Source organism: Pelmatolapia mariae, linkage group LG10_11 (genome assembly GCF_036321145.2).
Source record: "Pelmatolapia mariae isolate MD_Pm_ZW linkage group LG10_11, Pm_UMD_F_2, whole genome shotgun sequence".
Lineage (NCBI taxonomy): Eukaryota > Metazoa > Chordata > Actinopteri > Cichliformes > Cichlidae > Pelmatolapia > Pelmatolapia mariae.
In genome coordinates, this window is record NC_086236.1 from 25007964 (window position 1) to 25034143 (window position 26180).

General features: G+C 40.5%; 3 protein-coding genes across 3 annotated transcripts; 2 read left to right on the plus strand and 1 right to left on the minus strand.

The window, feature by feature from the left end:
* Window positions 1-511: 511 nt before the first annotated feature.
* vamp2 (vesicle-associated membrane protein 2) lies at window positions 512-10617 on the plus strand. Its single transcript, XM_063484753.1, has 5 exons — window positions 512-848; window positions 4560-4665; window positions 4958-5116; window positions 5563-5614; window positions 5777-10617. Coding segments are annotated over exons 1-5 (336 nt in total). The 5' UTR covers window positions 512-846; the 3' UTR covers window positions 5794-10617.
* A 3855-nt stretch (window positions 10618-14472) lies between these two features.
* pcolcea (procollagen C-endopeptidase enhancer a) lies at window positions 14473-20446 on the plus strand. The gene is made up of 9 exons (XM_063485530.1): window positions 14473-14639; window positions 17205-17313; window positions 17401-17659; window positions 18751-18875; window positions 18976-19112; window positions 19205-19506; window positions 19595-19672; window positions 19758-19928; window positions 20095-20446. Exons 1-9 carry the CDS (start codon window positions 14551-14553, stop codon window positions 20223-20225), a joined length of 1401 nt encoding a protein of 466 aa, XP_063341600.1. The 5' UTR covers window positions 14473-14550; the 3' UTR covers window positions 20226-20446.
* A 623-nt stretch (window positions 20447-21069) lies between these two features.
* Window positions 21070-24458, minus strand: tmem88a (transmembrane protein 88 a). Its single transcript, XM_063486867.1, has 3 exons — window positions 24001-24458; window positions 22690-23015; window positions 21070-22251 (listed from the first exon to the last, which is right to left on the minus strand). The coding sequence occupies exons 2-3, from the start codon at window positions 22996-22998 to the stop codon at window positions 21964-21966; spliced, it is 597 nt and encodes a 198-aa protein (XP_063342937.1). The 5' UTR covers window positions 22999-23015; window positions 24001-24458; the 3' UTR covers window positions 21070-21963.
* Window positions 24459-26180: the final 1722 nt, after the last annotated feature.

Genomic DNA, 26180 nt, shown 5'->3' on the forward strand with positions numbered 1-26180 from the left:
TTCGTTTTACTTAACTTGTTATAATCATCCTTGGGATGTAGGAACTGTCCACAAAGGTCAAGCTTGTACCAGCCTGTCACACATGAACTGTACACATACAAGTTACAATATCAAAGCTATTACAATGCAGATTTATGCCAGTTTGAAATATTGGTTTAGCCTTGTGTAGTTTTTTTTTTAACAGCCACATTCATATTTACTATAAATGATAACCTAGGCTACTGCTTATCTCGCCACACCCCCTTTCGAGGAACGCCATTTTGTTGACAGACAGACTCGCCATGAGAAAAAGCTCCTTTCTGAGGAGCTAGAACCCCAAGTGTGACCGCAACATGCAATGTATTTAAATGAAACACGAGCAGATCCCCAATAATAGCCCCCACGGTTGAAAACGATGCTTTGTGGGCGCTAAAATGGCGTGTTTGAAGTCTCCGGCCACCCATTTCAACATGAAACTCTCCGCGATTGACGTCACCGAGCCATCTTTGTCCACCTAATCCAGGCGGAGGGTTATTACACCTTCATTACAGCACGGTCTCCGACAGCACCGGGCTCTAGTAAATAGCCTGTCAGGTGCCGCAAATCTGTAGACATAGGGATAATTTTTAAAAAAAGAAAAAAAAGAGGAAGAAATATATAGCGAGGAGACACCTCTCAGTGGCAGATTCAAACTCAGTGCTCCTCCTAGGATATATAGGCAGGCAAACGCCACAATAACCAACCAAAGGCTGCCAGAGGGTAGAGAGGAGCGCAGAAGGCACATCCACATCCATCTGCCAGCCACTTAGCACGCGCTAACATTTCCAGTCCGGATTAGAGCACAGCTGTCTCCCTGCTACCAGGAAAATGTAAGTACAGCTCGCTGATTTTTTTTAATTTATTTTTTGTCAAATCCGAATGTATTTAATTGCGATTTGGTCCTCACGACTGGTGTTTGGGAGGCTTTGTGGGGATTTGTGGTGTGTGAACAGTGTTCCTCAGCCGTCATAAACTGAGATGGTTATTAATCTCTGCTGTTGTGTTGATCATGGAGAAATATCGCAGTTTGATCTCATTTCACAGCTGTCTCCTTCTGATAATATGACCCAAAAGTGAAGAGGCTAACGCGTCGGCCTAACCTTAGAGCAGACGGTGGGGTCGGGTTTAACTGTTATTAAACGCGTTATTAGCCTTATTTTCAGTGTGTGTACAGTGAACGTTTTTGTCGACTGTCTTTTTCCTTGTTGTAATTATTAGTTGGTTTTTGGTTTTTTGGTTTTTTTGCCGTGAGCTAGATGTGACTTGAGCCAGCACGTACGCATTTTTTTCCAGTTTGGACTGGTTTGATTTGAAAAGGACACCGTCTGTGTGATTATACCCACGGGCTAATTAAAATACATTTATTTATTTCTTAGTATTAATAATAATATTAAGAAGGGAAAAAACGTCGTGTTCTCTAAAGCTGTGTCCCCTTGTTCAACATTTCCAGTGCATTATTCTTCCCTTGCCCAGTCACAGGTGACGATTTGGCTGATTCTAGAAACAGCAAGGACATAACGCTGAACGAGCCATACTAGCTGTTTGACCAGCGCCAGACTATTTGGATAGCCTGTTGAACACACCCTAGACGATTTTCAACGAATACACCATAAAACTTGTCAAAGACTGTTATTATTAGCTCTGAATTAGGCTTAGGCCTAGTTTACGTGATATTTGCAACCTACAGCGGGGGGTGGGGATAGCCTAGCCTCCTACTGTATGTCGTCGATTGTAGTGCGAGGGCGGACAGCTGTATATCTCACCACATTTCATTGTTGTTGGGTCTTCGTGGGTAAATGAAGCATGTAAATGTCTTTCTTCGCGCACCTTTATTGTCCATTTTTTGTTGTTTTTGACCGCACGGTGAAAAAGGGTGGGCTGAGGAAAAGTAGCCGCCACAGCCTTTTCTGTCAGCATTCGCATAGCAGGCAGTTTTAAGGGTGAAGCAGCCTGGTTCCGACACACGACCTGTCATTTACCAGTGTCGTCGTGCCTGTTAGCTTTTTCTCTTTGGGCTTTGAGTTACATTTGTCGCCATATTTGGTTGTTATTGTGCATTTAAGAGCTTAAAATACACCCTCCCTAATAAGGAACCTCCCCGCCCTCGACGTTGGCAGGCTGTAGGTGTTTTTACAGGCCCGTCCTGCTCGCGGTGGACAGGGATGTTTCATGTTTCCTGGTCTGTGTGGGTACACGGTCACACATGAACGTCGTGTGGGTTAGGATCCAGTGCCCAGCATCAAACAGAATGGGACAGACATGCTGGGATCAGACAGTTTCGTGTGGACTGCTGTGGCGCTGTCCAGTGCTGAAATGTCGCTCTCCAGTGCTGAAAATCAGGCGGCATGCTTTTCCAAGACAGCGACAAACAGAAATCAGTTGTAGAGTTAAATGTCTGTCTATCTGCCAACCTTACTCTGGCTTAAGGAAACCAAGCATAAATGTTGAAATGCTTCCTCATTTCATCAGGGCCCCCCTGAAAACCTTAATAAGTCCCATCAGCGTTGCAGCAGCTCTCCACAGGGCAAGACTATTTTTAAAACCACTATCTTGAAAGAAGGTTGCATATATTTAGCTTCCATAGGAAAACTGACATTAGCAGTAGACTGTAGACCAAACTGCATCTTATGTTAGGGGTTTTTATTAAATAAGAGTTGCGTTTGCATTTTGTTTTTTTGTTTTTGTTGTTTTCACTGATTATCTAAAAGTGCGATTGAACTGGAATACTGGCACACAGATTGCTGATATGGTCATTTATAAAATAACCTTCTCCTTTTTTAATGTATTTAAAATGAAAACAATATATCCTTTATTTAAAATACGGAGAGCATGAAAACACTTTATTTAGTTTATTTTCAGTTTGTTTTCTTAACTTTAAAGCTTTAAAGGTTTTAGATTATGTTCTGAAGTGGCACGCAGATGAGAAAAGGTTGATCCACCTGGCTCGATCAAATCAGCTGCACGCAGTTTTCGCAGGATGTGAAAGCTGGTGAGAAACCTCGTCACAGCACTAGCAGCTCTTCCTGGTGCTAGTTTAGAGGTGATGACAGCGTGAACCTCTGTACACATTACACCTTTGTGGTGGGACTCATTGGAAAGTTGGGGGGGAGTTCATAGTAATTATATACATGCAAATATCTGTGCAACTTTATTGTACATTCATGCCTGTAAATATACAGTTATAGAACAGTAGTCATACTAGTCTGATAAAATAAAATAATATCAGTATTTTGCACGTGTTTGTATTTTAAGGCAAATAATATTATTAATATGACATTTAGCTGTTATAATTTTTCCTTGGCGGCTCATAGGGACCACCAGCAGCACCACGTAAACTATTTGAAAGGATTTGTTGTTGTTAAAGGATTAGTCATTTGTGAGTGTGCAGAGGTGACCTTTATACAGAGTTTTCCCTTGCACTAGTGAAGTAGCTCAGTTACAGCTAAGGTATATTTCTCGTAAGATGCTACAAGCTTAGCTTTATCATAGAGTGCTTGTTCATGATCTTACTTTGTGGTTATTGATTTAGTTTGGATTTATAGAAGCAAACGGGAAGCGTTAGATCACACTCCATCTAAGTATTTTTAACACTTTCTCACTTGCATTTCAGGAGTTGTAGCGACCGCGTTATACATTATACATCAAGCTGTATAATGTTTAAAGGTTATGTTTAAAATAGCCACAAACTATTCCTGAAAAAAATATTAAAAAGTATATTTGTGGTTGTAATTTGTGCCTGACACCCATTCATTCTCCATCTCAGTGATGAGATGCTTGTCAAAGTGGATTTTTTTTTTTCTATTGATATACTACAAAAACTATGGATATACCTCAATCACAAGTAGTGTAGCAGCACAGAAAAGGCTAAAGTTTCAAATAGATATAAATGACATTTGCATCAGCGGTGACAAATTTAAGTATTTTTCACCAAGACAAAAAGAAGCAGAGAAACAATTCTGAAACTGCCATGTGGTGGAACTCTGCACAGGAGGTTTAGAAATGGCAATGATGAAGAGACACCTGGGTTGGGATGTAGGGTCATTTTACCCAAGCTGTTTCACTATTTGGGTCCTTTTGACTTAATGTTGTGGATCATAACTATAACTCTCTCTATATATATATATACATATATGCCTCCCTTGATTCAAAAAGCACAGGGCTCCAGTACATGTTGACTTTTTAGTGGTAAATGACACTGCCACTCTGTGAAATGACACTCTCTCACTGTGGTCACCGTTTGTACATAATGTCAAGGAACAGGTTCATCTAGCCCAAGAGGACAAGTTCAGTAGATTCATATATATTAGCATATAGAACTGAGACATTGTGAAACCTCCACATCTGTTACATCAGACTTGATGGCCTCTTTAGGTTTTTGTGAAGATTTTGGGGAGCATGACTCATTCTTTTGTAGACTAATTTTCACCGCATCACAAAAAACACTTGTGGCTTTTTTTCCATCTGTTGTAGAGTAATGTGGGAATTTAACATGATGAACATGGTTTACATACTATTGAATATTTGCATTTGTTTATTATCAGGTCTGCCCCAGCCGCCGGAGCCCCTGCACCAGAGGGAGGGAATCAGCAGCCTCCCAACCTCACCAGCAACCGCCGTCTGCAGCAGACACAGGCACAGGTGGATGAGGTGAGTACAGTGCAAACACACAGCCAGGCATTCATGCTTTGAGCCTCCTTCATTCATCAGCTAATTGTGACTCAATCCTTTCTGCTTTCCTCACATACTAAAAAAAGAACAGAAAAAAATGAACATTTAATAATAAGTAGTGGGTTTGACTCCTCTATCATTTCTCCAAGTCTTCAAACAGTTTTTGCTATAAAAATATATAAACAATATCCTATATCTAGTAACCTTTACATGTAGTCATGTTGTCTTGATGGCCGATTACACCACACTGCTCTGTGTGTTTTCCCCCCAGGTGGTGGATATCATGCGTGTAAATGTGGACAAGGTTCTGGAGCGTGATCAGAAGCTGTCAGAACTGGACGACAGGGCCGATGCCCTGCAGGCTGGAGCCTCTCAGTTTGAGACCAGTGCTGCAAAACTGAAGAATAAATACTGGTGGAAGAATGCCAAGGTGAGGTCATGCAGACATCCTTACTTGAATAGCAAATGTCTGTCTGTTTACAGACAAAATGAAAAAAAAAAAAAAAAAAAAGAATAAAAATCAAAGTGAAACAGAAAGCCTCTGCAAACATGGAGCCAACTACAACCATCAGTTTCTGCTATAGACTTTGCTCTTGAGCCTAATTTTGTGTGTCACTGGTAGAAATTATACGTGTGCTGTATGTATCTACATCATGACATTACAGTGGCAGTGGCACGTGGCCTTAGGGCTGTGTGCAGTGCAGCTATGATGACAAAACAAAAAAAAAAGCAGAAACAGAAAAGATAATAATTCAATCAGTGGCACGTGAAATTTTGATGATAGTTGAAGATTGCCTTTGTTTGATATTTTTAGTGCTTTAAAGAGTTTTTTATTAAAAATCTCTGGGGTTTTTTCTGGAAATCTGCTGATTACAGATGATGATTATCCTGGGCGTGATATGTGTGATTGTCCTCATCGTCATTATTGGTAAGAACCACACTGATATTTTCTATAACAGATATAACAGTTATTTCAATGGTGTTATTCATTTGTAATACACATACATTTCTTTGTAATTGCCTTTTTAATCTCCTAACCCGTGCAGCAATTTACCTTCCTTCACCTCTCCTCTCTTCTTTGTCTCTACAGTGTACTTCAGCACCTAAGAAGAATTGCTCCTACCCCAGTCTGATCCTATCTTCCTTGCTACAGAAAAAAAACCCTCGAATTGATGACAAAATTAACCGCAGATGATTAATTTACTCTCTCTATATATAATTACATCTCCCCAATTAGCCTTGATATAACACCCCTAAACCCGTCAGGGCCCCCACGGCTCCCCCACTTCCACCACCTCGCCTCTGGACCCCTGTCAATATTTGTCCTGTGAGTGTGTGGCCCTGTCTCCTTTCTGGGTACTCTTGGCTTTTCTAACCTGCCATACTGAGAACCAAACACTTGTGACGATGCATCAACAGAAAAGGAAACAACGATTGGCGATAATTGTTACATAACTGATATATATATAGTTCTTTGTAGAGTTTTATTCTGATATATACCGTTTTGTAGGTGTGTGTGTGTGCGTGCGGTGCGTGTGCATTTTGTACTTTTTATTTTTTGTATTAATTTTACGTATGCTTCAGCGGTAACTACTGCCTATTAATCGAAGTGTGTACTTTTTGCATGTTTTTCATCATCTTTCCGTCCCCTTGCTTCTTCTCTCTTTTTGGTGTATTTTTGCACAGTGGAGTTCGCCTCCATTCAACTGGGATACAAATTTTCATCTTGTCTGGGTTACTCGCATCCAGCAAAACAAGCCAGAGAACTAAAACTTGCATTTTTTTTTAAAAAAAAAGTGACATCAAGTTACAGAAATTGGAGCTAATCCGCAGAAAGAACTGCCCTTAGAAAATCTCCAGGTTTCTCCTTGTTCGGCTCAGGATTTCGATAACTTGATGCCGTGAAAAACAAAAATCAAGTCTTAGCTTCTTTTAGGGCTTTTTGAGCGATTTAACGCTGACTGATAATCGATCAAGCGTACAAATAATGCATGAATTGTGAAACTGCTCTAGTAATCATCACCACTCCGGACCCCTTTCCATGTAATCCTCCCATCAACCTCCATTTCTCTTTTGAAATTTCCCTCTTGAATAACTTTCATCTGTTGCGTCTTTTATGCCCCCCACCCCACCCCGCCTTCTGTCTCTCGGCATGCTTGGACACCTCAATTTCTTCTGATAATTTCAAAACTGCCATAGTACATTTGGACCAATGTCTGTAGATGTTTCTTTTTTTATTTAAATATTACGTAGTGTCTTATTTCGAAAACATTCCTTCATTGCAGTCTAGTGCAAATGCTCTTACTGTAGCACATGTAAGTGTAAGTATCTTGAAAAAAAAAAGTAACAAAAAATGCAATGAACCTATTGTCGAAAACGTCAGTCGTGCAAACCACCGGAGAAAAAAGTTAAATAGCTGTAAGGGTACATTTTCAATAGGCAGGATTAGACTTTGAAACTGTCCAGATTATTTTTTTAGAGGTATTATCTTAACATTACACTTACACACTCACACTTATATTCTGGAGATGTATTCTGTGAGGGTACCGTTGTATAAATTGTTGAATTCGCACACAGCAACGTTTCCCCAGTGTGGACACTAAAAGGCCTTAGTCTTAGTCTTCAGTCACTTTTTTCAGTAAGTGTCAATTATTTCCAGTCACACAATCTCCCCCCATCCCCCTCACACTTTTAGTAGGTGTGGAGGGACTGCAGAAGAGGAGTCTGCTTCAAATGCACAAGCTACCTTGTTTTTGATGGCGCTGTCTGGCTCTTCCATAGCCTGGCCAAAGCAGGTCCTGGTGCAGTAAAAATCAAACAAACAAAAAAAAAAACCTCTCCACATGAAGAGCACATTATAAAACAAGACAATTCAGCCTCGTAGATTTAGCAACAGGGACAGGGGCTAATTAGTCAAATTCACAGTTTTAGATTTACTTGAGCAGTTTGCTAACCTTCAAAGGTTAGCTAGCGACAAGACAAGTAAGTCACAATTTAAAAAAAACAAACAACAAAAAGTAGCATTCCTAAGACGAGCATTTTGCTAGAGCAGTGGTTTGTCTCGGTGTGTCTCCCTATAGTCAAGGCCTTTTTCTTTTTTAAATATATAGATTCTATTTTTTAATTATAGTATATTTTTGTGTGAAACAGACAGGTAAAGAGGAAGTGTGCAATCAGTACCATTTGCTGCTAACCGGCAGCGAGCTCCTCTTTACCTCTGTCTGCTGTGTTTTTTGTAATTCAGCTCTGTGCGTTACACACTGCCAAGCATCAAAGGGAGAGGCTTCTGTTGTTATCGCAGTTCTTTCTTTCATTGGTGCCCTCACTGGTTTGGTCTTGAACTCTTACGTAACTTGATTTCGGCATCTAACTCCTGAGCGTGCGACCATTTCGGCTACTCTAGGAGCAGGAGAGCAGGGCAATATAGATGCACTTGATTTCTTTTTTTTTATTTTCAGATGCTGTGGGACACTAAGGCCTTTTACACATTTCATTTCTCAAAACCGCCGAAAAGGTTTCGCTCTCAGCTGCGGGGTGATTTAGAATTTTCCCTTGTGGTTGTGGTGAATTAAAGTTTATATCGTGTTTAGAGAAATGATGTACCAGCCTAGCATTGATAAATGCTCAACAGGAAACTGCTCAGTTTATGCTTTACTGCCACTGATGCCACAGTCCTGAAATTTAGTTTTGAAGGAAATACAGCATTTCAGAGCAAATGTGTATAAAGCCTTAGCAGCCTTGTGTCTTTTTATCTTCCCCACCACCTGAGTAAACCAACCTGCCCCTCTTTGCTCAACTCACTTTTTGAAATTCCTTGTCTGCGCGTGTGAGTGTATGTGTGCACAGGTGCTTTAATGTGTATGTGTGTGTGTGTGTGTGTGAGTGTTAGAATAGCTCAGTCTTGGGAATATCCCCAGTTTATCCTGACAGATTAGGCCGCTTAACTCTCAGAGTGAAGACACGTTGTTTCCTTGATCACTGAAGTACGACGAACAGAGAGGTTACCAGAACTGCTGGCCCGTTCCAACCTTAACACACCCCCCACATACACATATATTTATCCCCAAACAAAGCAAAAGCAAACCACAGAAGATTACCAAAGACCAGAATTCCATGCTTATGCTGCCAATTGCCATCAAAAACAAGCGGATAGGAAGATGTTACCCAAGCTATCCCAGTCTGTTTCAGATAGCTTACACCCTTACTCTACCTATAGGAACTTTGAACTCGTACACACTGTTTATGTGGTGTGTCAGTTACGGCTTGTGAGTGTGCCATCCTACTAAACGTATGCAAGTTAAACCAAAACTTGAGGATCGCATGCTTCAAATCTCAAAACTACATTAGCCTTCCCCTAATTATGTGTATCCAGGTTTGAGGAGCTTCTTTAATCTGTAACTAGTTTGTAGACACATGATCCTATAACTAATTATAGCACAAGTCTTCTTTTTTGTGTGTCTCCACAGTGCTGCCAATTTTTCAGAGGACAAAAAAACCAAGATACAAACTACAGCTATTAGACAAACCCGAGAAAAACAGTGAAATCTGCATCTGTTTGGTGTTGTAATATGGGGGTGTTTTGGGGATAAGGGGTCCATATCCTCAGGTTTAAGCCGCTAGTAAATTTACCATAATATGTACAAGGACAAAAACTGCATGAGAAAAAGTAAAATTGGATTTTTTTGGCAATATCAAATCATCATTGGGTTACAGATATGGTCCTTTTAGCCATCTTACAGGAGTTAACCATACAGTGGACTGAAGTGGTATAACACTACTGATTGGGGTAGGATTTGTGTGTTCTCCATAAATCCAGCTGTTGTCCCGTGAGAGCTCAACCCTATTGGTCACAATAGTGAAAACGAAGTGATTGCTCTCTTTTTCTGTTGCTTTACTGTCTGTATGAAAAGAAGTGTGCATAAATTTGAACACCGTGGCACTTTCTTCTTCTTCTTCTTCTTCTTTTTTTTTAAATGTTGTGATTCATTCATTTTCAAGCGGGATGGGAATATGATTCACTGGTGAATATTGTCTTACGTCAGCCTCAAGAACCGTTCAGTGATCTCAGCGCTGCGTTCAGGTCATTTAGGGGGAATAAGTGTTTGGAGCCCTTTTTTTTACAGGGCTCTTGAATTTGTAATTCAAATTTTGAAAGCAAACGAGCAAGAAAGAAGGAGGCCAACGCAAAATCCTTAACCTTATTGAAATGTTCGCCATTAAGCCCTAAAGGGGATGAACGCAGCAATAGGAGGGAACCTTTTGAGGCTCTGAATGTTCTTTGGATGGCTATCAATTCACAATATTCTACTTAACATATGTTAACATGTTTCTTTTGTTCTTTTTTTGAAACCAAATATTGTGTTTTTATTTTGCATCAGTTTAGTAATAACTCCAGATGTCACTGAGTTGTTTGTGTGTCAGCACTGATGGGTAAAGGTAAAGAAAATGGGAAGTTAGAAGGGTGGGGGAAGTATTTTTACCTTCCAATAGTCCAGAGTGCTTAGAATGACTCTACAGTTTACATCAGATTGCCGTTTGTATCTACGAGATATATTTTTTGTTTAAATCAGTTTATTTTTGAGGAAAGACTTTTCTTTTCTTTTCTTTTTTTTTTGTCTTTTTGGGAGTGGGCTTTCTGAGATGATGGTCCATATTGCCCCTGGTCATCTGGCCTTACAGGAGGGACAGGACTGGACGATCATGGGCAATGTGCTGGGCTGTATGTTTCTTTTCCTGTTTGCTTTTATTTATTGATAGATTTATTGTGCTGTCATTTGGTATGGGATTAGAAACTTAACAAGGTTGACTCAACGCAAAGGAGAGGAGACTGAATGAGAAACTAAAGTACATAAAATAATTGTAGTGTAAATCTATCAATGTCTTATTATATTGATGAACATCATGAAATATATGTATATTGGAAAAACTGTGTCTATGACAGCTTGTGCTTTCATTTGTGCTTCCTGCGCTTTGTCCGTGTGCAACAATGGGGAAATGCAAATGTGACTGCAAATCTGGGACCTGTGTGAATAAGCATACAGTTACTACCAATGCAAATGATATCCTTAATTGATCCTTATTATATGCAAGAGTGCCAAAAAAGACTATGTTGAGACCTGAAGTCAGAAAAATGTGCATCTCTGCATCCATTCAGTCTTGTTTATAGTCTCTTTTTAACTCCTTAAACTCACATTAAGACCCTCGCATCACTGAAGACTAAACAGCATGCACAACCAGTTGCAAGAGCATATAAATGAGCTAAACTATAATGTAGCTCATTCACTGTAGTTAGACTAATAAAGTAGGCACAAAACTTACGCCTCCATAGTAATTACGCACACTAAATTCTGTATCAGAAAAGTAAGTCTCTTGAAACCAGAGGGCAAAAATACAAACTGTCAGGTGTGGCTGAGACACTCATGTACATCACAGAATGGGATATTGGGGGGGAGGTTGCTCTCTAAAAATTTCTAACAACCTTCCAATATCTAATTAGGGTTTTAGAACCAGGGAAACCTATGAAGGAGTATTAGGATCATATTTTTAAAAATACAATAATTAAAGTTGAAATTTTGAGAACATAAATAGAAATTTTAAGAGTAAAGCCACAATTTGTGAGAATGTACTACTTTCTTTTTTCAGGTAACAGATAGATAATTTCTCTTTTAGCATCTGTTAACCAAGTAAGTATCGAAAATTAACAATTTTATCTTATTGTCGACAATTTTATTCCAAGATCAAGCAGTATTTTACCTTTATTCTCGAATGTTCTACTTAATTCTAATAAATGCTCAATCAAAAAAACAAAACGTTATCATCGTCGTTTCCGGTGGCTTTTATTTTGAAGAGTAGCTAAAACGGTCATATTTCTTGCTATCGGTTCACTAAATATGAATTTCCTAGCCCACATATGTAATAAAAGAAGAAGAAAAAAGCTCTCCCTCTCTAAATTAAGCACATAAAAGCAAAGCTTCATTTTGCACATTAATATCATGGCGCTCTCGAGCTGACTCTTTCCAATTGCTTCGTCAGCGCAAAACAGGCTTTCTGACAGAGTGGCTTAATGAACGACTGCACACGCTTCAAATGGAACAACTTGGACGAAGAAACAGAAAATGAGCTGCTATCACTCCGAAGATGATGAAAGAGAAAGAGGGGGGTAGACCATCGTTGTTACACCACTTCACCATCTATTTGTGAGGGCGGCGATAAGAAATAACACTGCGCCCAAGATGTAGCTTCACGTTTTCACCGCTGGGTGTCGCCCTGTCCTCTACAACATTACTTCACGTACAGTACAGACTGAAATTACTCACACTAAACTACTTGCCAGCATGCAAAAGCATAGATGCTGGCTTGCAACACTTCGTTTATATCACCTCTGCATGCAACCAGCTACATCGAAATCTGTGAGGGTAACCACTGCTCTATTTGCACACTTAGAGTTTTCTTTTCAGATGTTTCCTCATGCAAGCGTCTTGTTTTTGTTTTGATGGTGTTTATTATTTGAACTCATTTCTACAGATGGATATAGTTGGCTATATCTAACTTGTGCTTTTTATTTCTGAAAACCACATGTCTGCCACTGCAGCATGAGGGAAAAAGCATGCATGTGAAAGGAATTAACTTTTTCTAGCTGAATACTGTCATTACCATGACTCGGACTTACTGGCAAATAATGATGTCTCCTGAGCAGCTACCATAAAATGTGAGGGAAGTCAAGTATTAGGTGTGACAGGGTTTGCTTCATTTGAGCTGCCGTTAGATCTGACTTCAGTGAGACATCCTGTTATTGCTGTGAGCTTTTTGGCTCATTCACTGGAATATCCTATTTTCCCCATAAAACGCACAATGAAGTGCATCCAGGAAAAAGGCTATTATGCCTCAACGACTTCCCTCCTGAAAAGTGACAAACTCAGACAAAGCAGGACACAGTCATTCCAAGTCACCTCTGCATGTGCTTCCATCTAGTTATCACTGAGATCCTATGAGAGTTGGTCCTTACTGCAACGCACCACATAATTTGAGGAACGTTTTTTTTTCTTCTTTAAAAAAAAAAAAATGTGCGGAGTGAATTTGTGAGGAACCATATTTAAACAGAACAGATGGCTCTACAGTTGCTTTAAAATCATCAGTTTGGATCCATCACCTTTACAGATGGATTCACACAACTGCACGCATTCTGGTTTTGTTTTTTTTCCTCACCTCTGAAGCACAGTGTCACGTTAAATTGTGTTTCAGAGTTTAAAAAGAGAGGGAGAGAGATTAACAGCTTGCAAAAGGAAATGTGTGGATGTAATAACAGTAATGTGCTGGCTCAGGGAGGCATGGACGTGACCTAACTCCAGGGTGCGTACCAAAAACAACTTTTCACTTTTCTGGGACTGTCTCGCTGTCAAACTGTTTTAAGTTTGTTTTCCATTTTTCTCAGTCAGCGCACCCCTCCTCTTTTGCCTCAGCCGTCCGTTCACTACAAGTCATCTCCTCCCCCGCTGCTGTTCCCTCTTGACTCCCCAGCAGGAATGTGGGGCCAGCTTGGAGGACTCTTTCAGGAGTTACAGCAGAAACCTACACTCTTGCCTCGGATTACGGCTTAAAGGTCACTGTTACTCCCACACATATTGGCAGCGGCTGCATGGTTGTGCAGACGCCGTACACTCCCCCCCCCACCACCACCACCAGCAGACTCCTGTGCGCCTTTGCATTCCTTCCCCCACTGACTCTTATCAAAGTCTTTGGGGTTAAACACAACACAGCACGACTGGGGAATGCTCATTTCTCTAACTGCAAAACAGACAAGCACCGAATCTGTCAAAAGTTTGGAAAGCATGTGGCACAAAACCTCTTTCAAGCAATCTGGAACGCCACAATGAGATCTGAACTATAAAATCTTACTGAACATAAAAAAAAAGAAAGAAAAGAAAAGAAAAAAAAAACTTCTTTGTGGAAACATCTTTGTGATTTTACAGACTGTCTGGACCTTTTCCCTCACAGTTTGATCAAGATGTCCACCTTTGTAGTCCATAAAAATTTATAATTTTACATCAGCGTACCCTCCACAGGCCTCAATAATGCAGGCGAAAGAGTTGGCTCATTACTGAATCTCAACAGAGAAAGGATACTCCCTTCTCTCAAGTGTTATTCTTGCCTTGGTGGCAAATAAACAGTCCTTGAGTCAATGGAGCCAAAGGAGCTCCTGGGGCTTGGGGAAATAAGAGCATCAGGTTTATTATCATTCCTATTAGAGCTTATTTTGACTCCCACATGTATTTTTGATTCAACTAAGGCTATTTTTTTTTTAAGAAAAACATTTTGTTTTGCAAATTAAAGGTCTCACATCATGCTGTGGAATGTAAAGATTTACGGGCCTTCCTGTGCATGTACAGCCCATACAGCCTTAGGCTTTGCCTCTACCTGTGCCCCCTCTGTAATCAGGAGTCAGACACAAGCTGGAGTTCATTTTTCCTGAACTTTTAAGCATTTAAAGGTCCAGAAACATCCAGAAACAAAACTTTCCAGACTTCTGATACTGGAGCCCTTTGCTCCTCCTTCCTAGATGCTCACTGAGACTGAGACCAGACTTACTCTGGAAGAAACATCTGGCTCAAATTAAAGCCTTCTCCTCCGTCCCTCCCCACTCACGTCATCCCCCCCTCATGGTTATTTTTTGCAACTTTAGCCCTTTCATCCTTATTGTCCATCTCTTCGTCCATTCTTGCCCCCCTACTCATTCATTCTCTCCGCCCATTCCGAGCCTCCTCCTCCTTCTCCTCCACTTCCTCCTCCTCTGTCTTTCACCTCTTGCCTCCTGTTACCATCTTCCTTTTCTGCAAATAGTCTGGTTTGCTTTTTGTACGCAGCATCATGAAGCCAATGAGCCATATCTGGGGTCTCTCCTTGGTCTTGTCTCTGAGTTTGGGATGGACAAAGGCCCAACAGACAAATTTCACCAGGTGAGGTTGCATTTTAAACCATTTGTGATCGAGAACCTGCAGAAGAAAGGTTCTTCTTGAAATTCACTCTGATCCTCATATGCAGATATGTGAGGTGAAGATGCTTTTGTTTGTTTTAACAAATATCCACCGGGATAAAAAGGCTCCGCCGCTTTGAAATGATCTTTAACTATGACATTTTAATTCAGTCCTGCTTCTGTACATTCTTTCCAGCTGACTGTTTAATTGGGCACAGAGCTGTCCTGTTGGTTTTGGGCTCATGATGTGTGGCGCACTGAGTCTGCAAAGGCTGAGGTGCCACAGATGTTAATGCTTTCAGCTCTGCCTGTGGGGTTGAATCAGAGAAACTTGGCTCTGATTCTGTGCATTTAGGCTGTAATCAGCAGCTGTCTGACTTTGCTGGGGTTCTGCTGTCTGAGTTCTAGTCTGGGAAAACAACAACGTTATGTTTCAATCTAATTTTAGTTTTCTAATTTTGGTTGTCCACGTTGCTGTTTTTGCCTCCTTACAATTTGTTTACTTCCTCTAAAATGAGGCATGATTGAAAGATGTTTTATATTTCTTAAAAACTTGAACTCTCCAAAACTCTCTACACCACTAACTGTAAAATATCCCTTAACAGAAATGACTTCATAATAACTGACATTTTCTCAGTGGCTCCTAGTTTTACAAATGTATCCTTGCCAAAATAGGACATTTTTCTTCCTGGAAAGTACATTTTGACATTCAGCATTCCAGCAAAGTGTCCAAAACCTGAGTGTCAGCTGTAAAATCCCCAGTACTTTTCCCTGGCCTACAATTATTCAACTCTTTACTTCAAGCTACTGACTAGTCACTAAATAGTTATGGACTACCAAAGCACTCAAGTTTAAAAAAATACAAATTAAAAATTAATATGTGCAACCACTGTGATGGTATTGTCTCTAACCCCTATTAAAGTGGAAGTGGCGCAATCAGTAATGACACGGGTCTGCAGCTCAAAGGTCGTGGGTTCAATCCCACCTTGTTCCACATGTTTTAGGGGCAGGGATAGCTCAGTAGGTAGAGTGGTGGCCCCATGATTGGAAGGTCGGGGGTTCGATTCCCCTGAACAGCTACCCTGAGGTACCCCTGAGCAAGGTACAGTCCCTACACACTGCTCCCCGGGCGCCCAATGGCTGCCCACTGCTTCACTGAGTGAATGGGTTAAATGCAGAGAGGAATTTCCCCACGGGGATCAATAAAGTACACTTTCTATCTTAAATTTAGCTAGTTAGCCTCTGTTAGCTGCACACAATATCAAAGTCAGTCTGAGTCAAACAGTTATTTGATGTAAATACGCACATTGCACAAATGAAAGAACATCTCTATTTAACAAGCATTACAATCTTACCTCATGGGTAAACTAGTTACAACAACTTAGATAGTTTCCAACACCAAGGATAACAGATAATGTTAACTAGCAAGAAGAAGGAAACACCCACCTCTTTCTTGTTCATGTAAAGTGTTGTTTTGTCCAAGGAACACATTGGGGATCAAAAGACACAAACATGATAACCAGTTTACATTAGTTATGCTAGCCCAAACTCAAACCATGGCTGGTTAGTTCAAACTCTGTTAAGTTTGAAAATCTTTTACTGTATAAATGGACTAAGAAAAAGGCAGTTGTGTGACTGGCTGGATGAGGCTTGTATAAGAAAGCCCTTTGAGCGCTCAAATTGAATAGAAAAGCAGACTATAGGTACAAGTCTATTTAAAACACACAAATAATGACAGATAATTTGGGAGCAATTTATCTTACCAAAATGCTATTCAACATGTGACTATAAGATCTGCGAATGAAACCACCAACCTTTAGATTAGTGGGCCTTGGCGTCTCCTATTGGTAATGGAAGTCCAGCTGTGAAGCTTCAACATTAGCAAAAGGCTAATGACTTCAATCAATCAAAAGTTCAGATTCCTATGGGGACGATAATTGACAAAAGAAAATCGCTATGTAAACCCACACGTATAACCATTTAATCAGAAGTCTTTTTGCAATCACAAGATTTTCCTCTTGCTGGACTTTAAAAAGAATGCAAAGTACTTCTGCGCTGGCTTCTGTCTTTAGAGCAGAAAGCCACAGTCATCTTTTATATACAGTCTCTGGCTCTATTTCCTGAGGTACAGCCAAGCTAAGACTATAAATCGATTTATAGGCTTTATAAATGACTGATATAGAGTAAACAAGGGTCTGTCAAAAGAAGTCATCTTAATTTAATTATGATCCTGTTACAGAGCTCAAGTGCTGACTCCAACTTGATTGAAGTGTGATTATTGTTGTTTTTTTCATTCTTTCCCTGTTTTAGTGTCAATTAAGCAGCAGACTTTAATTAAGAAAAAACATTGCAAGAATACATGTAGCAACATCTGCACCCTGTGATTAAATCATCATATAATGAAAATTCTTACACTAATTTCTTCCAGTAAATTCCCACAACAACAACCACAACAGCCAAGAGTTCATTTAGACAGCCAACTACAGGATGTTAGTCTCTTTAGGACTCTGCTTGAGATTCCCATTTCTCACTGTCTCCTTTACCACAGGCCTGTGTTCTACTGCGGAGGAGACATGGTTGCTGAATCAGGCTTTGTCGGAAGTGAAGGGTTCCCAAGCTTCTACAAACCAAACAGCAAATGTGCCTGGCGCATCACCGTGAGTCACTCTTCCTTCCCCAAGCCTGAGTTCTCCAGTTTTTCCAAGCTTTCTGTGTCTGACTCATGTGATCTCGATGCTTTCCAGGTCCCAGAGGGAAACGTGATAACGCTCTCCTTTCGCATTTTTGACCTCGAGGCTGACTCACAATGCCGCTACGACTATCTGGATGTTTACAATGGACATTCCAACTTGGTGCAAAAACTGGGTCGCTTCTGTGGAACTTTCCGACCCGGAGCTCTCATTTCAACCACAAACATGATGATGCTGGAGATGGTGACTGATGACGAGACGCAGAGTCGAGGATTTCTGGCCTATTTCAGTGCAGTCAAACCCTACGTATCTGGTATGTGGTCACATGATGAAGCTGTTTTGTTTTTTTGTTTTTCATTATAATGCCATGTATGCATTCCCAAATAATCCCAACCATTCATTATAAACCAGTGCCTGAATGTAGCATATATTTTTGGTCTTCGTATCCATGACCACAATTTCTAATGAGGTAATTTTTCCTTAAATCAAAGTTAAGCTTAATTAAATAGTTAATCTCCTCTTCTTCTTGGCCTCTTGCCTCCTCAGCTTTAAGTGGTGGCAAACCACTTAAAACCACAGTAATAATAATAACAATAATAATAAAACATTTAAAAGCACTGCAGAGGTTCTCAATACACATTAGTTTAACAACATTTATAACTCCTATCATTTTTTTTTTATAAATCCCAGTTTAAGTCTGTTTTGGATTTAAACTATTAGAAATGACTATATTCTTTGAAACTATTGGCAAGTGCAGCTTTCATAGTTTAGGAATGAAGTGTTTACAGTGTTAAAGAAAACAGGAAGTCTCCCACCTCACTCAGCTTTCACAGTACTGTTGTAAGGGAGCAGAATATTAAGTAGTGAATTTCTTTGTATTAAAACCTTCATTAGCAAATTATTACTGGTAATTAAAGTAACCTCTGGCAAATGATCTGAAACATATCATTAAAAGTAACAGGAGGCAGAACCATCAACATTCTGGATTCAGCAGATAGATGTTGAGTATCAAGACTAAGATTAGTCTTCAGACTTTTCTTTTTCGTTTGGAAGAGCTTATAATTAAGCTTCAATAATATGCTTCAAATGTGACCCTGAGTCATGCTGCTCCAGCAACCTCCAGCAGTACCCTGGGGGCTCATCAGATATTGTGTAATAATAGTAGAAGGGGGGCCAGCATAGAGGTCAAAGTATGATGCTACACCCCTGAGCTTGCACAATGTATTTTAAAAAGTGTTCCAGCCAACAGGCTAGATTAGGAATATCAGCTCAAAATGTTGAAATTTATATCTTTGTTATAAATGTGAAATGTCTTATTTGATATTAATGGTGCAGACAGCTTCAAGAATAATTTACAAGTCTCTTCATTTAGCATCCTAATGGAGTGTTTACGGCTTGTTTCAGACCAACAGTTCTGTGGGGGGAGGATAACAAAAGCCCAGGGAGAGATCAAGACACCCAACTGGCCTGACAAAAAATACGAACCAGGAACCAGCTGCTCCTGGTTGATCACTGTGGAGCCCAATATGGTCGGTGGCAAGCTGACTCGCAGTGTGCAGACACTGTATAGGCCAAAGTTCCCTACTTTTATTAATTGAATCTTTACACTTGTGTCTCTTTGGATACCAGGTGATCCACGTGAATTTTGATAAGTTTGCCGTGGAGGATGACGCTTATTGTCGCTTTGACTATGTGGCTTTCTTTAATGGTGGAGAGAGGGATGACTCACGCCTGATTGGAAAATACTGTGGCGATCAGGTCCCAGAGTGAGTGATAGAAATTTCGGAAGCCTTTAAAGTCGTTTTAAAATAGCCATTTCTAATTTTACACCTCATCCTTTTTCCTGTCTCGTTCCTAGACCTATTGTTACCAGCGGAAATGTGCTACTGGTCCAGTTTGTGTCAGACCTCAGCGTGACGTCTGATGGGTTCCTCGCCCGCTTTACCAGCATCCCACGTGGTTCTCAGATACCAACAGTCAACTCAGGACAGACTACAAGATACAGTCCCCCAGTACCTTCTGTCAAACCTGCACATCCTTCTACCCCCATAGAAGCAACCACCAAATATGTGCCAGCTCCTGTCCCTAGGTCCACTCCGAGCCCCAAACCAGTCAAGCCCACTAGAGACCGTAATGCAAAGCCAAATGGAAAGAGGCCTGGTAGGTAAATGTACAAAATAAAAATAAAAAAGTTAACAACTGGTGTCACTAAAAATATATTATTTCTTTTTCACTATTTTCTTATTAGTGCCTCAAAATCCACTCTGTGCCAAAGCCTGTAAAAGAAATGGAACAATCAAGACTAGTTTCTGTGCCAGTGAATTTGGTAAGTTTCCTGCTGTTGACATATATACACACACATGCATTATCAATCAGATGTTGCGTTCTGACTGACCCCACCTTTTTTCCAGTATTAACCGGGAAGGTGACCTCTGTGGCCCCGAGGCCCCGAGGTGCTATTCAGATTACTGTGTCCCTCATCAAGGCCTACAAAGCAGGCCGACTAACCATAACACAAGTTGGAGAGACCATGTCAGTTAAGCTGATGTCACAGTGCAAGAAGTGCCCGCTGTTCCGCAAAGGTAGGTTGTTGCTTATTTTTTAATTTGTATTATCCAGGTGCTGGAGATTTGTTGGTGTGATTTGCACTTCAGGGCCACCGTAGTATTGTCTTTAACTCAACAAACATAACCTCATTTAATCTTAATGTTTGTGGGTTTTTTGGGTTTTTTTTTTTCATTCTCACAGGTATCAACTACATCATCATGGGTCAGGTGAATGAACAGGGACAAGGTATCCTGGAACCTGGTGCATTCACAGCTCTCTACAAAGCCCCACACCACAAATTGTTAATGAATATCAGCCAACAACCCTGTTAACCTCAAATACCCGTCCATACCAGAAAATGGAAACACAAATCCAGACATTTTAATGTGAAATGCAGCTCTTTCAAAGCACTATATTACAGGAATACATAACTTCAGTGTTGTACCGCAAAATAATTAAAAGGAAGGCAATTGTAATGTCTTATTCAAAACTCTGCCAAACCTTATGTTTGTAATTTATAACTGAATAAAGGTTTTATATCTCTTTCATTTTATCTGACTGGCTACTTTGTGTGTGTGTATATCAACTGTGACACTTAATATTAGAATGATGTCTCTAACTCCACCTTGTGGATTTAAAGAGTAAGAGCAACCTGCTAAGATTATGAATCAGATAATGATGGCTCTAGACGAAGAAAATGTATTGTCATTCATAAACATAGAGACCAGTTTACCCTCAGGAGATCCAGACCTCTCTGGATCTCTCTGCATAAAAACAATGTTTTACAGGGAAGAAACTTTTTATTTTTTTTATTGGAAGATTCTGGAGTCAGGAATGACAAAGTCAATTTTCAAAAGATATATCAAGAAATTCCTCAGTTTTATTAACAAAGGAAATGGAATTGCTCATTTTTTCTCTGCCGTTTTTGTAGCTTGCAAAACCATTTCAACCACTGAATACTTTGAGGGCCAGGGTCTGGCAGACTGACCTTATATTTGAGACTCGTGGTTCCTATTAAAAATCTCAAGAGGCGATAAAGTCTAAAGTCTTTGGTCAAAAAGTCTAAATCAAGATGTCAAGTTTTTCAAAAAGGTTTCTACAAATTCCTGTTCTGACCTCATATATTCATACATTCATACTCATACATTCAATTATAATTCGAAACCTTGCTTTTTTTAATTATTACTGAAGTTTATTAGTATAAATGTGTTTCACACGGCTATACCAGAGCATCACAAGTTGTAGAAATAACAGAAAGAAAAATAACAGAGTACTCCAACCATCAGTCACACAGCAGGGATGTGGCTTTTTATGTCCAAGTGAGAAGTCCAGTGTAACAGACAATCACCTGTGAAAAAGCTGACATCCCCATATACCCTCTTTGCTTTCCAGCAGCTTGTTATGTGGGTTGTCGGTGGCAGTTTGTCCATTACATCTACTACCCAGTCTTCTCCTCATTCTTCAATTCTATCTTCAATTTCATCCCTAGCATCCTCTTCTGCCACACCAACACCCTGCATGTCCTCCTTCACCATATTCAGCATTTGACCCACATTTGTAATTTTCTTTGGGCTACCTTTGGCTTTGACTGCTGAGTTGCAGTCTAGCTGCCTCAACTAAGCCACAGGTCTACCTTATGACCCCAGACACTTGTCGTATCCTAAGTCAGTCTCAGGTCATACCCTTTGAGCCACAACTGGCCCGTACTATATTTTATGTAGCTCATGTCATGAACTTTTCCTGCCTCTGGCCAAAAGTATATGTCACTGAGTTAACTGAGCTATCAGGGGCAGGTATTTTTCTGTGTAAAAAAAAAAGAAAAAAAGCTGAGGGACACTTTATTGTAAAAAGAAAACTTTACTGTATAAAAGAAAAGAAAAGAATAAAAATTAAATACATTGAAACTGTCTTTAAAAAGCAATTGTGACTCTTAAACAATGAATATGAATGATTAAATGTGATGGATTTTTACAATGGCTACAGAAAAAGGACATATAAAAGTAGATTTCGTTATAAAGCAGGCAACTTGATAATATAACCATATACAATCCTCCTCTCCACTCCTCTCATCTACACCCAGATGCTACCCTTCCCCTGTCTCTCCATTGCATCCTGTTGACTAAAGCAGCTCCCCGGACCTTGCTTCTGATTGCGTTGGGTGGGCAGGTTCTTGTACACAGCCCGGCTGTAGGGGATGAAGCACAGGCCCAGCTGGAGGTGTCGGGCCAGACGGCAGTAGGCCGCCAGCGCCAAGACCAGCAGAGGCGTGAGCAGCAGAAAGCCCACCACCAGCAGGGCTATGCAGGCTGTGTCGTCCAGCAGGTCTGAACAGTACAGTGATGTTCCATGGGGCTGCACCTGAAGGAGAAGGGATGAAGGGTCACAGAGGCCATTCACACCAACCATCATCAGCACTAACTCTAAGAAGTGTTTGTGTATTTAAGGTGCTCACACTAGTGATGTACAACACGGTCAGCATGCAGTGTGCTGTTTGTGAGGGCTTAAATCTCACAGCGACCTAGAGCAGCTTAGTAAATGAGCTCTGGGAGGCTCCAGAAACAGCTGAGAAAACAGCGTCAAATCTCCGGAAATAAAGGAATTCCTTTCTTTTCTTTGGCATTCCAACATAAGAGTTTGATTAAAAATCGACATCAAGAGGTGCAACTCCAGTGGTTGGTTCGTTAAACTGTGATTACCAGCAGAATCTAGTTTTTCACCCCTTTCTTTCGATCTTTTAAAACAGCATTTTCTTTCACTAAATCAAAGATAATTATATAAACATATATTTATATTTACTGTGGAGTGGCAGAGAAAGCCGAATACGATCATCGTCAGCGCAGGGGTGAGGATGATGCCGAACAAGATGCTGGCCAGACTGAAATTGATCAGAGCAATGATCATATTCTGTGCAGTGACCAGCACGGAGCACGCCCAGCAGTCCAGAGAGCCCCTCAACTCCACCGGGGGGTCAGCGGCTTCGCTCCCTCTGTGAGAGTAAGGAGGTGGTACCACGACCCCTGACCCCGATCCGGAGGAGAACCGTGCTTCGGAGCGGGCTTGCTCAGACATCGTCTTCTCCAGCGTCCCGTTCCGTGAGAGGCTCATCTTCTTTGTGGTCTGTTCTGCATAAAAAAAAAACACACACACGAGTCATTCATGCAGCTAGGCAATCCACAAAACAACCTGGATCAGCATGACTTTGTTTTAATCCCGGCGTTATCGATCTCATCTTGGGTCTCTACTTGTCTTTGATTGTCTGTTAAAAACCTTCCCTCTCCCTGGATGCTCTGATTCTGATTCAGTCTGACCGCTACAAAGATGGAAAGTTACAGAATGTTAAACCATATTATGCAATAGGTCCCTGAAATATTGTGGCAAAAGGTATGGAAAGTCAACACGAGATAACCGCACAGCTCTAAGTTTAAGGAAATTAACTTCCCTGACTCCACCTCCGACCCCCTCCCAAAACAATGAGCCAGGAGCATCTGGAAAAGTTTGAAAAAATTCCACTACTCACCGAAGTGTCAGGACAATGTCACAATTTTATTCATGAAATGCTGGGTGTGAGCTTTTAATTCCTACATTTCAATTCATTCAAGTGTTTCCACGCGATAAAGAGGAGCACTAACACTACTTCCCTCTGATCTGTGCTGCACTGACAGCAGCTGGTATTCACCAGTGTGAAATCTTTCACTTTGGCATTTCAACCTCACCCTCCAATCAACTGTCCAGTTAGGTGTTAAGATCATTAAAAAAAATCTCTTCTAAAACTAGATTATTGTGCATTATATTGAAGTCAAATAGTACTTGAGTAACAACTATCACATGGGTTAAAGTCATTGAAAAATGGCTTTTTGAGTATTAAAAAAAACTTATCAAAGGCTTACACAACATTTTAACAGGTAAATCTTTCCTTCGATCTGGGATGGCCTTTTGGAGACATTGGAGAAAATAGGCTGTTTGCTTCCAGATCAAAATGAACCCTACTGAATGGCACTGATTTAGTGTGTACACATTCATGAGCTGTTTTGTTCCAGAATGTTTTAATTTTTTTTTTAAAAAAAAGAAAGGAAAGGAAAAACAAAGGATGGATCCTGTCATACTTACTTGCGTTATAAACCTGATGACCTTCCCCGGTGCAGCTCAGTAGTGGCAGCAGCAGATGAAGAGAATTTCAAGAATTTCCTCCTGATGTGCGTCTTCTCCGACTAAAAATCCAGATTTCGAACGTATATCCAAGTAGAGGTGGAGTTTCTACCCCCCGGCTAAGTCTTCTTCTGTGCTCAGGGCTAATTATACAAACTAATAATAATAACAAGAAGAAGAAGAAGAATCAGGAATCTGTCAGCAGTTTGGACTTTAGAAATGTCACAGAGGCAGGCAGAAAAAAGCTCTAGGCTGGAGGCAAATTGTGCTTTCCTACTGGCTTCAGCGCTTCCTTCCCTGACATGTTTTTCCTTCCCTTTTTAAGATTTTCACTCTGACTCGAGTTTTGAGATCCGAGCCAGTGAGCCTGTATCCCGTGTTGCCTCGAATGCACAGAAAGAAGGCTGGGTTGTGTTAAAGGCTGATGTTAGGTTTGTTGGGCAGAGGTGCAGTGGAGGGGTATATATATGATAACTCCTGAGAGGAAGGGGGAGGGAGGAAGAGTGTTTATTTGGATGGATTAGAGGAGTTATATGCAGCCCAGTCTGCAAGACTTTACACCTTCGCTGAGCTTTTTCTTCACTGTCAAGTCCCGATAAGGTCCTGTTCAAAACCCAAAACAGCTCATTTTATATTGCTTTTCATGCCAAAAGAGAAAAAATAAATAAATTTGAACCCATTCTGGGAGAAGTCAAACTGAGAGTCTGACAGAAGATGCAGACTTGCTATATTTACATTTTCACTGAGAGCTCAATTCAACCACTTGGCAATATAGCCTGAAGTAAGATGTTAAAGGCACAGACAGACTTACATAAGGTTTCTTCCCAGTGTGGGAGTGACAGGTTTTTGGCCCTTGACCCTGTGATGAAAAACAGATCTGCTCTTTCAGAAAAAATAAGGAAATCAGGAAGCGGGGGAACACTTGCTAATTTAGAGGTGGGGAAAGAGGCTATCATGGGACTGATAAAAAGCCAGAGGGGCTCAGATCAAAGGGTGAAATTAGTACTTTGATATGAAGTCTAATTTTTTTTTTTTTAAAGCGCACTGTAGACATCTTTGTTTATTTATTTTTTAACAAGGGGTAGATCTATAAAGTCCCCAAAGAGAATGAGAGTATTTTAATGGCTGGTACAAAGAGGACTGATCAAAGAACTCTTGGCGTTTAATCTGTGGGTTTAAAAAAAGAAAGAGGGGATGGGGAACAGAGAAGGTGACGGGGTCAACCAGTGTTTTTGCCATTAGCAGTGCCACAGTGTGTGTTGTTTGCATGTGCATGTGAGTGTATGAGAGGGCTGGTAGAGGAAGACCGGTCTTCCTGTCCTTGGATCCGGGATATCCGCTGCTGTGTCCACACTCGACACTGTGATGTGCACAGGTCTGGCAATCTCATACCCGTGAGACAGAAAGAATGACACTCTCATTGCATGTGGCGCCTGTTTTCAAACAGTTTCATGTAAGTCTACATCTGTTATATTATTTTGGTTCATTATCGTTGTATAAGTAATATGTAGCGTTACTTCTTTTGGTCACTTTATGCAGTGACTTCATTGTTTTACTGTATGAGTCAAATGACTTATTGCTATATTTGAATTAATTTCCTGCTGAACTCGAGAGCAGCTGCAGCTTGTAGCTTTGACAAGGTGCTATCAGGAAAGTGTTGGAGGGAAAAATAAACGAGCTGCGTGCTCGCCTCCCTCAGCATCAACTCTGAAGGAAGCACAGTGTCCAGTGGAGCCACTCAGTGGCCATAAGCAGACTGACAGAAGTGCAGCTGGCACATTTAAACGCTGGATCAGATCCTTCAGGATCACAAGACCTCATTGTTGCACAGATATGCCTTCAAAAGTGAAACAATTTTGTGAATTTGGGAAACTAAAATGAAAATAAAAATATTATCCTTCGTTTCAGTATTTGTTAGTTTGGCTTGATGGCTAACACTTTTTAATTAATACTGAGTTTGACAGGAATGATAGAGGAATTTAGTAATTAATGGATAATGGATGGTGCATAGTGAGATTATTTGAATTTTTAGAAAATTTTGATGTACTGGTTCTAGAAAAAAAGGGGGAATTGCATCACCAATAACATGAGGTTTTATTCTCCTGTAAAACTAATTTTTATTCTAATTAATATAAGATTCA